The sequence below is a fragment of the Rhea pennata genome, chromosome 12 (genome assembly GCF_028389875.1).
Source record: "Rhea pennata isolate bPtePen1 chromosome 12, bPtePen1.pri, whole genome shotgun sequence".
NCBI classification, from domain to species: domain Eukaryota; kingdom Metazoa; phylum Chordata; class Aves; order Rheiformes; family Rheidae; genus Rhea; species Rhea pennata.
The window spans coordinates 10,661,649-10,676,500 of NC_084674.1; the positions used below are offsets into that span (position 1 = coordinate 10,661,649).

The window sequence follows — 14,852 nt, forward strand, 5'->3', positions numbered from 1 at the left end:
CTCTTCATCCCCTCCCTTTACAAATTACACTGCACAGGAAGCATGTCAAGAGCAGTAGGAAACCAGATTCAATAAGCATTATCAGAAAGTTCTTCTGAAGAGAAGACCAGATAAGAATAATCAATTATAAATAAATTGCACTTGTCAGCTTCTCCATTTCATGATTTGTTCTGCTTTACTTAATTAGTTAAAACACATTTGGAAAGACAATACATTGAGTAATCCATAATGCAAGGTTTGTTTCCTTTTCCAAACAAAAAAGAAGTTGTAGAATGCTGTTTCTTAAATCCTAACATATTCCTTAGAAGGAAATCGAATTAAATTCAGACCATCAAAAGCAATAAACTAGGCTGACATTCATTTTATGAAAGGGATTATAGGATGTGGTTGCCTATAACAGCAGGGAACTCAATAACCTAGGAGAACCCTGGCAGTCTTGTTCCTATTTGGATGACTTTTTGACAGACACAGCAGGTATGTAGTAGGAAAGAAAAAAAAATAAAGAAAAAAGAAAACAAAAAACAACCAGCGTCGTCTTGATCTTTTTATGCTGCATGGGGTCTCCTGTATATGCAGAGATGCTGTTTGCATCTCTTCCATGTGTTTTAACAAATCCCACACTGATCATAACCTGTATAGAGTGTAGATATAGGAAGTAGAGAGGAATACTTTTTTTTTTCAGTGTGAGGAGTATTTAAGCACATAGTAGGAGAACATGCATATTCTATTAATTTTTTTAGCAGGAAAATTTTAGCCTATATTGTAAACTGTGAATGATTCTAGGTCTTGGCTGACCAGTAATGTGCTATTAAGCATCTAATGAGTCCTCCTTTATCTAACTGTGTAAGTTAGTAATTCAATTTACATTTGCCATTAGTTCTTCATATTAACCTTTAGTCTCCTTTAGTGGAGGAACACATTTTTTCATAAAGACTAATTCAGTATTATGAGAACAACAATATTATATTTCAACACTGAAGATTCAAATAGATTACATCTGCCCTCTGAATAAGACTTAACTTTTTGACCTCATGAATAATTCTAGCTTTTATTTAAACTTGAGATGCATTCACCTCTCACTTGCCAGGTTTTGTTCTACCAGCAGACACCAGGATGGATTAGTTTAATTAACAAGGAAATAAAAATAAGTTTGGACTCTCTGGATTAAGATGCTGTACAATTTATGACTTCAAATATTTACTACTAGAATATCTAACTCCGTCCTTCAAGATACAGTTTTGTCTTGTCTAAATTTCTGCTGTAATAATATACCAAAAATATCAGCACTTTTGAATTATAAGAATTATGAAGTTTTCATTATAGTCACAATTACTTAAACACAGTGACAAACCTATGTAGTTACCTTCTTGCTCAAACCTGAGCAACTAGTAGTAAAGCAACTGTATTGCATGGGCATGAAGACATTTTGCATGTAAAGTTAAACATGCATATATAATTCAAATGGCCTCTGCTCATTTATCAGCAAGATCCCACCATAACCATAACACTGAAGAGAGGTATGAATATACAAGAGTTACAAATCAAGTGGACTTGACTTGAAATTTGGAGAGGAAACACCAAATACACTGGCATTTTTACACTGCATTTTTCAAATCAGAAACATAATGACTTTCTATATTAGTTGAAGTTTATAATGAGGTAGATTAAAAGCCAGAGGAAGGGGAAAAAAAACAAAAAAACAAAAAACATATGTAGTGCAATCCATACTGCACTTTAAAGGAAAAATGACACGATACCTTCTCATCTATATTTAACATTTTGTCCATGTGATACCGTTCAAAGACAACTTTAAAAATAATTTTTGGGAATGACAGAGCTAAAAACATCAACAGTAGCTCATTAAAGGATTTAATACTGGTTAATAAGACAAAAAAAAAAAAAAAAAAAAGGAGTAGTATAGTCTGTGCCTCCAGAACAAATGGACAGCCACAATTTCAATTACTTTAAATATCAATTGCATAAGCAAAGGGCTCAAGGTCCTGCAACATCCATCACTTCTGGTTAATACTAAACAATAAAACAACAAGATCTGAGAAAAAGATATGTTCCAGCAGAAAGTCACCACTTTTCCAATTTATAGTAAAGCAAGCTTTTCCATCGTTCCTACTTTTGGGAAGTTTTTCTGGACAGATTGTTACTAGTGCTGAAATTGCTTCAGTATTCTGTCAACAACCACAGAATTGTTTCTAAACTACTATCAATTTGTTGCCCAACAGTTTCTAAAAGGAATTAAGAAACAGTTCTGATTATTTCAAATAAAAAGACTGCAGGAAGTATGAACAACAAAATATAGTTATGAAGAGTAAGAAGGTCATTCTTAACATAAGCAATTGCTTTAGTCAAATACATATTTCAAAGCTTTTCAGAAACACATGAAATTCCTAAAAGGAAGTCATACCTGATACTCTTCTGTTGTATCGGTTTATGACTGGAGCTGTAAAATAAAAAATTAAAGTCATAAATGCTATTCATTAAGAACAATCACAGTACATTTTTACAAATCTCATATGAATCTTTGTAAAAAGCTAGTAACTGCTTTACTATAGAGCTTTCATCCATTTACCAGGCAATACATGCTTATTCAAAGTTAAAACTCAATTTTCCAGAGGCCACACTATAAGATGAAGGGTAAGCAGATTGTTTTTACTCAATTCTGGAAAAAAAAAGAAAAAAAAACTACAGAGATAATCCAATCAAACATCAATCCCAATCCCTCTCAGCAGAGCAGTATTATGAAATATTCAAGCATTTTAAGTGAGTTATGCCTACACTAAACAGATCTGTGAGTTTTTAAAACTGACAATCATTAGCGAAAGCATTCTGATCTCTTCCACAACATAATCCATAAATGTTCAAGCAGTGTTCCTATATCAACTGCAGACATTTATACTTGACCCAGGGCATCTTCCATAAAGCCATACTTCTACTCTTAAATTTGAAGATAAAGATCTCATTTTTTCATTGGTTCTCTGTTCATTCTTTTAGGTATACAAGATATTTAAAATTTTTCTCAAATTCAAGATGAAAAGGATTCAGCTTCCTGACTTTATTTATTCAGATGCATTTTTAGATTAAGTCACCCTTTGGTAAACAGTATTCTCTTCCCTTTACACTGCAATCAAGTCAGTGTCTGCAAGCTGCACATGCCTCAACATAACCTTTTAAAACCTTACAAATATATTCAGAACAAAACCAATACAAACCATGTTCTCCCTCACCCCTAGCAACCCAAGTGATTTATTCTGAATACTTCATGTTTTCCTAGTCCCTCTCCCCACCAAAACTGATCATTGCATTAGTCTGATATAAGCTGTGACTTTTCTATTCCCTTCTTTAAATATTTATGGATGAACCTTTCTACCATGTCAAACTATGTACATCACCCAGTCAGATTTAAACTCACACTACCAACATCTTGATGGTCTAACCATTTCTCTAAGGTCAGAAACATTTTTCTTTTCTTTGTTCCCACCTGGAGTATTTGAGTACTAGCAGAATACAAACAACAATGTACTCTCAAGCAAATACAGAAGAACTCAGCTTCTTTTGAGTATTAAAACCACCACCTTAAGGCTATATTTAAATACATAACTGAACAAACTACTGTAAAAACAAGACCAATTTTGATTGACATTGTGTAGTCTTTTGCAATGATTTAGGAAATCAGAAGAAGGGATAGGGATAGAAGAAAAGATATAACTCCTAAGAGTCGTCAGTCAAATATTTTAACAACGAGAAAGAGCTTAGCTTAACAAGCAGCTAAGGATTAAAAACAACTAGAATCTTTTCTATTAAAGATGTTTTTTTCTTCCAGGAAAGCATTATTTGGTTTTATTTTAGCTAAAATTGGAAGCAGGAAATAATTCTGAGAAGTATGTCAAGGAGAACTCAGACTAGAAAATCATACCAATCCACACCAGTCTTCTGATCCATGAATCACTCGCGCACAGGCAGCTCCCGATCTATCCAGCTGTGAATATCAATGTAAAACAACCTCAAACTACAAACCTCCATTCATGAGCAAAATTCTGCTGAAATGGACATTATCATCCTTTAAAACTATTCACTGTCTATTAAGTAAATCTATTTGGTGGAAATAAAGACTTTACCTATGTAGAGTGTTTTAAAGTATACCATGCTGCTAGAATTTCTATGGAGGCCAATTTCATGGGTTTTACCATCATTTAATTAGAGTATACAGAGTGAATGCTTGCAACCTAGTCCAGAAGCAAAAGCATCAAAACCATCTTTAAAAACAATATGAGCTCTGTAAGAATGGCCTGGGCTCAAAACCCGTCTCATTTAAATAAGATACACATATATTACTTGAGTTACTTTTAGAAACTGAACAGTTTTTTAAAACTGTCTAGATTATAAAATGGTTTATCAGGGTTTGTTTTTCTGTAATAATATTGCAAAAGATTATTTTGAGTTTTACAACTTCATATGTAGATTATCTTGTGCTACAGAAATGTAGACTTCATACATAAGAACATCAGTGAAACAGTACATAAGCTTGTACATAAACATACATAAGCTTGAAGAGACTCAAAACTCTGTGCCAAACCTGAGAACTCATGACACTATTTTCAAACATTCGACCAGCTCATGACAGCAGCAACCTTTCCTGCAAATAAGGACAGTGATGTCCTTATTTAACACTTGTCAAAGGCAACAGTGGATGCAAGAAACTTGCATTGGCTTAAGGGGAGACGAGCACTTGGAAGACAGATCCATTCTGCATCACTAAACAAACCACAATCTCATGCAAACCTCTGAACTGAAAATGGTCACATGTTTCTGCCCTGTTCTTACTCTTCCATAGTCATCTGCCTGTAGCCACCACTGGAGACAGAATGCTACTCTGTACAATCATTTGCCATGCAACAGAATATTAATTTTTGTCTCTAGCTTATTGAGCTAGTTCAACTGAGTAACTACTCAAAGATGATAAGCAGACTTGGACCTTAAAAACAGGAAAACTCATCTCTTATTATCTAGAAACAAAGAGACTAATGCCTATTAATTTTAAGATATTGAAGAATAAGAGGAATCGAAACAATTTATTCACTTCCCACTACAAAGAAATGATTTTCTACATGAGAAATATTAAGTCCAAAACAACTTGATAAATTTACAGTAAAAGCACCTGATCTCATTTAAAACGGTTTCAATTAAATGATTAACTACTCAAATTCCAATCTGAATATTTTTAAATCAAGCTAATTTCCATCCAAATTCACTTTGGCACAAGTAAAGATTAATCCAATTAAAAATGCGCGTCATTTTCTGTGTAGCAATATAAAAGTTAAGAACATGAATAAATACATAGTGAGGTATAACCTTAAATAAGAAGCATGTACCGATACAATAGCTTATCCACCCTCGTTAGAAAAAGCTGAACTAAATTACAGTACCCAAAGGTGAGAATCCAATTTTCTTCAGGACCTGCAAGATTTAAATAGGTTTTGTGCCTGTTGATTAAATCATTATTTAAAGTCAGTGCTTTGAATTACTTTCACGTAAATCAGTCCACACTAACAAGAAATCTTCTTTTAGTTCACAAATTCTTGCTTCCGTCCTGTTATCTGAAGCGTATTTTTTAGCAATAGAAAACAGCATTCATCAGTGAGTAACAACGTGATTTTATTTCAAGCACTGTTTTGCACAAAAACTTTCTTTTCCACCTTTTGATTACTATACCATAACTCATTCATGTTTGAGAACAAAATTTTAACCTCTGAACGGAATTGTATAATACTGTTCCGGGAAACCCTGACATTAATTGGGAACAGTAGGGGGGAAAAAAAAAATCTCACTTTTCAAAGGCTAGGGCTTCTTTTATAATCTTGATTACCTTATCTCACAGTAGGGTTCAGTTCCATCAAAACAGCTTCAAGTTTTCCACAGGGGGAGGGGAGCAGAAAAAAGAAAAGAACATAACCTTTTAAGGACAGTTAAGAGAACTATTATTCTGCCTCCACAAAGCATTTAATCTTAAATTGATGGTTTCTTTTCCTTATATCAGTGACAGTTTTAACGCGTATAAAATTTTAGGTTCGCTTTTACATGTTGTCAGATGATGACTATTTTTATGCTAAAGAGGAAATGTGAGATTTTTATCTACTACAGGAGATTTGCATTTTCTTTTGTTCTGGTTTAGCAATGAAAGGCTCTCTTTGTTTACAACTGTTTTTCAGTATTGCACAGACAGTCTAGCCAATCCTACAGCATCATCTTGTCTTGTCATGGGGTGCACACAAAGAAAAGCCTGACATTAAGGGATCCTGGAAAGCAGCTCTCAGAAAACGAAATAAGGCAGAAAGGACTAAAACATATAGGAGTTAAGCCAACCCAGCTCCCAGGCTGATTGTGAAAACGTGGCTAATTTAAAGCAAAGGAATAGTCATGGATACATCAATAGCAGTAACCTCCTACACTAGCAAAGCCATTACAGCACACATCTGCTTATACTGTAACTAGAATACAGTCAATCCAGCATGTCAATCCAGTATCACTCAGTACGGTTGCTATTCACAACAATACAAAGGAACTGCTACTTCGAAACAGGAAACAACTACATGTTTTCTATTCACATTTAGAATTTCCCTCCTACCCATCAGTGGGTCTTTTCTCAAGTCAGTTACATACGAAATACAGGAATTAGGAGATTAAAAAAAAATTCTGTGAGATGAGCTATGACAGCATTATAAACCCTCCATTATGTCAAAACCTCAGGTGCAGCAACACTCAACTTCCAAATGTTTCTTACCTTTGGCATAAGGCCTGCTTTTCCTTGGGTCATGCAAAGCCAAGACCTTGTGATCAGGTAAACACAACTAAAACAGAAGTAAATTAAACCATTGTACCAGAAGAGACTAAAACAGTCCAATTTCCTCCCTGGCACGCAACAGCAAGTATTAAGAGTCAAAAAACGTCAGCAGTGGAAAGACATATCAAGCCACACATTCCACGCTTTTGCCAAAATTAACTTAGGATATTGGTCCTACCTCTCTGTTTCAAAAAAGAAAACAGAAGTGTTGCTGAACATCTGCACATTTTCCGGACTGATCTGAGGCATACACCTAATTAACAACCAGACAAGAATTAACAGGGGCTGTTTTCACAAAAAGAAGAGTTTATAGGTTTCTGGCTCTGGGATTCTTTTTTTATTTAGAGATTCAATTTTTAAAACTAGCTAGTTCTCTAAAAATCAAACACTGATTAAATATGAAATTATCAACTTTATGTCAGTATCATTTAACTTCACTCAGCATTCTCCTTTTCATGCATTAGGAGAAAAAGGAAAAAAATAATAGGTTTTCAAATTAATTTCTCCTACTCGTAATATTTATACCATGAAAAGGAAAAATACTCCTTTAAAATTTCCTAAATGGATTTTATTTCTTTCTTGTGTCTCAAAGGGTAACAAAAATGAAAATCATGCTTCAAGTCATTCTATACATGCTAAAATCTTGTTCACTATTTCCTTTTTAATTACACCTATACTGAAAAGACCTCTCCAAGTGCTGGCCAGTCAGTCTTGCAATCATTCCTCTAATGTTTACAACAGACTGAGATCCTGGTAAACCTAATATTACTATAGCTGACCAATGCTCAACTGTAAGTTAAATTGGATTATAGAATTGGTCACAAATTCCCTCATCACAAAATTGCTCTTCAAAATAAGGATCTTTTGCAGGAGCCGTACTACCAAAAACACTCATGGAAGAAGCAACGCTATAAAGATGCTCAGGTTCGGAATTTCAAAAATGCTTTAATCAGCTAACTCTGCAAGAACAGTCACATATGCATTCACTAACAAAAGACTGCAAAACTTTCCTTCCTCAAAACAGATTTGTGTCATCTCACTTATTTAAAATGTTTGAATCATTTTTATAAGTAAAGCAGTATCATATATTCTACTAGTCTAATTCACAAATGTGGTTTATATTAAACAGCAAATAACATTACTGCCATGAAAGCTATACTATCACACGTTAGTGACTGCATTTTGTTCCATTTTTCTCACATGAAAAATTAGGCATATAAAACTTCAGACACAGGTACTGATATGTGGCATTGCTGGGAATTGCTGGGAATCACTGACCTAAAATATACATCAATTTTATACTTTCTGAAGGTGAAAGAACAGGCATTTCTCAAAAATTCTTTAGTTTGCTTTAGTGTCAAGATTTTCTTTGCAATATTTGATGCTGGAGATTGGCTCACTCTACTTAGTTTTCAAGAGTTCTGACTATAGTTATAGGCAGATATGAAAACTCAGCTCCATTTCTAAAAGAGTACATGAAAGAAAAAGTACACATTACCTACTTCACCAATGCTTTAAAAAAAAAAAAAAAAAGCACTTATGCCAAACAACTTGACAGTAAAATTATTCCCCAAACTACAAACCATATCTGAAAGACTGTTTTTCCCACAATGCCTGGAATCCCTTCAGTGTACTGAAAAGTGGATAATAAAGGACATTAGTAAACTTTTTAAAAAGTTGTATTACTTCTGTAACAGCATAGGTTATTTCTCTATATTGTCCATAAGCTTCGTAAGGTTACAGAAGAAGTTAAAGCTTGAAATTAACAGAAAAATGACAAAAAAAAAAAAAAAAAAAATTCTCCCAGCTAAGGCTACCCTCTTCTTACACATACAAAGTACATCAACATAAAGTAATCATGGTAAGTGGTCAAAGATACAATTTATAGTAAGAGGCAGATTAAGTTAAGTCTACTGAGCATACAAAAAATGATTTCTTTTAATACAAATCTTCAGTGCAACATTCTGATCAACTCAACAACTTTTTGAAGGTTTCTTGATGGAAAAAGAGCAAAGTATAAAATAGGCTGCATTAATTCACTAGCATAGCACTCAAGAGTCCAAAGAGCATAAGTATACAATACAGGTATGAATAAATCGAATCAGCAGCAATCAATGACTTCCAGAGTACTATCATGTTGAATTATGGCACAAGATCATCCTATGTGAACAGAGACAAAGAGAGAAACAGAATGTACACAGTTCTTATTTAACAAGTCAGTTAAGATTATCAAAACATGTTGAGTTAACACTATAAGCTATTAAAGCTGAAATACCAGAAGCAGAGTGGAGTATAAATCTGAGATGTGACTGTCTCTATGGAATGTTATATCAAGTTATGATAAGGAAGTGCTAGACTACAGCTGTCATACTGTTTTTCCACACACCACGATGTTAATAGACTCACATCAAAATGAACCATTGCAACTGTGAGAAAGTTTGAAGATTCAAAAATCAACATTTAAGAATTTCTAGTAATTAAATTTTAATACCATAACAGAAAAAAAAAGGCCTTCCATCACCAGATGTACAATCGTATTTTACTAAGTGCTAATCTAAACTCATTTTTGAATATGTAAGTAAAATAAGGTTTCTTGTGGTTAATACAAGTATGAAGTTAAGATAGCTCTGGTACATCAATAGTCTACATGCCAATATATCTTTCCTTAAAAAAGAATGGAAAGAAAGTGACAAGAGGTCTATGGATGCCTTTCTCCTTCCCACTCTCCTCCTCCAGAAGAGGATGGAAACTCAGAATCTAGTTTTAGATGGATGGAAGAGATTTTGATGTGTCAACTGAAGCATGCCAGATATTTGGAGGAAGACAAAAGGTCAGGGAATATTGGGAAGGGAGTTCTTTACAGAACATGGGTAACAACAAACAAACAGGCAGAAAAATAGAAACCACAGTCCAGGATCGCCTGTACACACACACACACACAAAGTTTGCAGTAAGAGGGTTTTATATTTATTAAATGGGAAAGCAATAACAAAAAATAATTAAACACAGTTTCTGTATTACAGGAAAAGTTAGAGGCATAGATTTAGCTTCATTTCCTATATTAAAAAAAAGTCTAAAGAAGTTAAAGACAATAATATACAAAGCCAAAGAGACAACACATCCTGGTCTCCAGATTTAATCGATTTTTTAAACTTTGGACTTAGAAGTTACAGAAACAACATGGAAAAACACTGTCCAGAAGCCTCATCTTAAAGCAGCTCCTGGTTTGCTTTTAGAATTGTTTTAAAACACTTCTGATAGAAAAGATGTAGTAACTATTTTTTTTTTTTTAAGGGAAAGGTAAGTCAGCAAGCAAGATGTCTGTGTCAGTTAAAAAGACTTTTTACAAAGCTGTTAAAGCTGTCATATGTTGTGTCAACATTAGGTTGGCTCTTTTGGCTCTTTTTTTAAACAAAAAATTAATGCACACTCTGGGGTGGATAGACTTTAAATAGCTGATAAATTTGGGAAAACCATAAACCTTAATTTAGCTCTTTGAAATAAATTTGGGGAACCTCCAGACATAACGTCCTAGTCTCTTGACTGCTACTAAGAACTATAGTTTCTTTTGCTTGAAGACATTTTAGAAAAATATATCACTATTTTAGCATTCTCATTCCATGACTGAATATGCATACTACAGAGTGGTATTAGTTTGACTGTTTCTATCAGATATTAATTCAATACCAAAAATGACCATAATCACATTATGCAAGGAACATCCTCCCCTGGGCTCACAGAATTCAGGAGTTAACTCAGTAAGTCATGGGAGAACGAACAACTATCAAGCAGCATTCCACATTATCTGACATTGCAATGGCATGACCCACACAGCCCTCTCCTATTTCTTGCTGACATGTTTCAGAGATCCAGCCAAACACCAAAGCTGGCGCTTTCTTTTTGTTTGTTAAGGAGTTGCTTTTCGTGAGCATAGTCTATATTACAAAGATGCAATAGATAGCAATAAGGTGTGCTTGATTTACAAACATAGCAGAGAAATTCCCAGTCCTAAAGGCACAACCTCAGCTGAAAGGACCCATTTGACGGTGATCAAAGATATAATTGCATTCTGACATTACAATGAAGATTGTTAGGGACTGAAATGAAAAATTTTTCAAAGATCAGAAAGACAAAATTACAAAGTGCACAGAAAAGGGGAGGATGCTTCACAGTGCTAGGAGAGGCGAGAAGAAAGTGACCAATCTTCCAAGGACTGTCAGAGGAGAGGAGACACAGGAGGGTACCGCAAGGTAAGACACAGTAAGGCAGTCTACAGTGACTGGTAAGAAAGAGAAATGTAAGCTTGCTCCTAAATCCAAGCAAAGAGGAAGACACTGCAGAAATAGGGAAGCAAAGGAGACACATTAGCAGGATTAAAAAAGTTTTAAAACCTCAAATGATGTCAGGCTTACAAACCAAAGATTAAGTAGATACAAAAAAATAGTAAAATAAAATAAGTCACTAGGATACTGAACACATTTTAGAAGAGCCTTTTACAGGGATGCTCTGAAAATGAAAAAAACTAGAAAGTTAAAGATGAATTTGAAAGTACAGACTAGCAGAATCACCACATGAAGAAGAAATAGCTGTAAATTTCATCAAATACATGCTTCAGATAGGCAAAGACAGTTGCATCTCATCTAGGGAGCCATGACGTATCTCCCAAACAACAAGAAAGAGAAGCAACTCATCCACATGTCTTAGTGAAGTGGCAAAAGGAAGGACAGCTTCTTCCTTTTCCAAGTCTCTTCACTTTTCTGTTATCTTACCAGTCCAGGTTTCGAACTTCACCTCTTTATAGTTATCAGATTGCCATCACAGCAAAAAATGGAAGATATTAAAAAAAATAAAAATACCACCACCACCTCAGGCTATTTAAGACATTTGAAATGTAATGAGGACATAACTTTACTCTGAAATCTTTTTGGTAGAAACTTCAAAAGTGCTATGTAGAGCAACATTCAACTCAGACAATACAATTCTTTTAAAGTAAAATTCACTTTTGTATTTCAGATCATTTTTACTATGGATTTGATTTCTAAGATATTTAGAAGACTTAACTTCATATGTTCAGATCACTTAAAATGTCAGACCTTAAAGACTTTTGAGTGATCTTTACCCTTTTATTGATGATAGGTGCAGTGTCACTACTACATGTTACAAATGAACAACATTTGAATCTCTTTTGGCTTACTCGGAAAGCAGAGTTTCACTAAACATATTTTGAAATCCCAAGGATAGTTTCAAAATGAGTCAAAAAATGTCATTTACTCTATTTTGATTAGTTGCATCTGTGCCTCTTCCATAAAGAATTCATTGTGCCTTTTTTATAAAGGATGGCTTTCCAAAGAGAAATGAACTGGGTATGGGTGAATGCAATGTGAATAAAACTTAAACAAAAAAAAAATACATATAAGCCTGAGCTAAATATATTTTGCTATTATAAAAAAACTTGTATTCTGTCACAGCCCAGAGGCACTACTAAGTCTAAGGGATGCAAGTTCTTGCCCCAAAGAGCACAGTCTCAGTCAATCCTGACCTGCCAGAAAAAATCAGCCACGGTCACCTGTCTTTTCCTTTTTCAGAAGCCTAATTAAAAGTCTCACTATTATCCCAACCAAATTAACATATTACACATTATGAAAACTTCCACAAGAGCAATGACTCACTGCAGGCCTCTCAATCTCAGATGCGTACAGGTAAGTCTGATTCTGCTGGCCACTTTGTATGCTCCTTTCAAAGGGTATCGCACCCACACCCACGGCTTGAAACTGCAACACCAAAACTAGTCATCTGAGGTTCATTCTGAGATTACGCAGTTGCTTTTGTTCTCTCCCAAACCTCGAAGGCAGTTCTGCTCTCAGTCTTACTGTGGTGCAGATCTTAAAAAGACTATCAGTTGAGTATTATCCTCAAGAATGCCACACAGCCAACTTCTGAATGTACAGATCACTGAAGCAGGTACCCTTGCTGAGGCCAGAAACCTCTATCGTAAAATAAGTACGAAAACGGTGGGAGGTAAACACGTCACGATTACAGTAATAGCACTAGTGAGTTCAACAGAGTACCAAATTTACATATTTCACATATCCTGTTACTGCCTTTTCTATATATTCTTCTCCCAATACACTCATTCCCTTCTCACACTCCTGCATCCTGCCCAGAAGGATGACTACTGCAGCAGAAAGGAGGACAACTACAGCTCCCATGCACACCGAAACAACCCTTCTTTCTTTTTTAATACCACACTTACTCTATTATTTCCAAGACCTTTAATATATTTCCACTACCAGTACTTTACTTCACATTTCGGTTCACCAGAGAAGCAAGATAAACACACAAGTAATTAATCTATGCATCTTCCCACATCTTGATTGCTGCTGTTTTCTGGAAGCTAACTTTGGTTCTGCAATACACTGCAATACAGTCTTAGTTTTTTGTTATCCCTTCTATTTGGGATGAACTTTTCCTGATATTCCTCGCAAGGCATGTTCAAATCCCAATTAAACACACACAGATGCACATTTTCACATGGTCTTTGTCAGTGAACAACTCCTCAAATATCTCTTAGATATTCTATGTTTTAACTTTTACCTATTGCATCATCCATCCTTTAGGCAGTAGCATATCATTTAAGACAGAGCAGATATTGCATACACTCCTAATATTTTTCTCAGTATATTTTTCTCAGTACATGTGGCATTTAAAACAATTTTAGTAAGACATAATGTTGTATTTTTTTCTGGATGCGTAACAAAGAGTTGATTTCCTCCTAAATGTAAAGAAAAAATGACGACAGTACACAGATATTCTTGTGATTTAGCAAGGCATAACAAAGCAAAAAAGAATTTTGACTACCCCCAGTTTCCATCAGAAACCCAACCCTAATTTTTCATTCACTGCACTGTATTTTAAAAAGATTCCATCTGCTCTGTCTGTAGTATACATTAACATTCAGAAGACATCTGCAGTGTGCAGACCGAGTTTTTAATTGGAATCATGTCACAGCTACCATCACACAACACTGAATGTAAATGTTGGATATCTGCACTTGGCAGCTGCTTTGCAGGCTTATTATAAAGTCCAATTGAGACTGAGAGTGACTTTAAATAATGTGGTATCGAGCACAGAAGTATCTTTAAAAAACAAACAAAAAAAACCACACCTCAAGTATTTACATCTTGGAGTGTTTTTTTACAATGCCATCTATATCTAATAAAGTTTACTAGCATCTTAAATTACTTAAAAGCAAAATATCATTTATATTCAGCCATAACTCTCAAAGAGAGCCACAGATTGGTACAACTGAACACCTATCTTTCATTACAAGAGCTACTTAATAGTATCTAACTTCTATTTGCCCTGCAAAGAAGGGCAAAGAAAATTGAACTATAGTGTAATTGAAACTGTGTAGTGAAGCTCAAAGCATTAATGAGATCTAGAACTTCAGCATTACTAAACACATAAAAGGACCTAATTTAAAGAACTTAAGTAATAGATGTGCTCAGTGATTTAAGATACTTTCTTGTAATGTCAGACAAATTATTGCTGAATGGATGATAATAGCTAGCCTTTTTTGAACAAGTAAATAGCAGCTTCATTTGCTTCACATCTTCACTAAAATGTAGTTACATAAAGTCATATTTTCCCAATCATCTACGTATTTTCAGCTTGTAGTATTTTATTAAAGTTTCTAACAAGCAGGGTAGAGCGATCAGCCATCTATACAAAGGAAGTAGATATTACGTAACTTCAGTTTGTGTATGTATATCTGTACAGTACAATCAACTAGTTCTTACGCTGTCAAATGCAATATATACAAATCTTATCAGTACGTAAAAGAGACATTTAAAAATTTTTTAAATAGCAACATTCTTTTTTCACAAAATATGCATCTTTTTGGAGAATCTGTCTTCCATTATCTTTGCTATAGTACTATGACAGACATTTTCTGAAAAATGTAATAAAACTTCAAGACCATTACTCCTAAGAAATAGAT

General features: G+C 34.4%; 1 protein-coding gene across 1 annotated transcript in view; it reads right to left on the minus strand.

Moving 5' to 3' along the window:
* Positions 1-14,852, minus strand: part of PRKAR2A (protein kinase cAMP-dependent type II regulatory subunit alpha) — a 74,193-nt gene that overhangs the window by 44,599 nt on the left and 14,742 nt on the right. Inside the window, exon 2 of the mRNA XM_062585297.1 lies at positions 2,420-2,455. Within this exon, the coding sequence (XP_062441281.1) occupies positions 2,420-2,455 (36 nt within the window). The remainder of the gene's footprint in view (positions 1-2,419; positions 2,456-14,852) is intronic.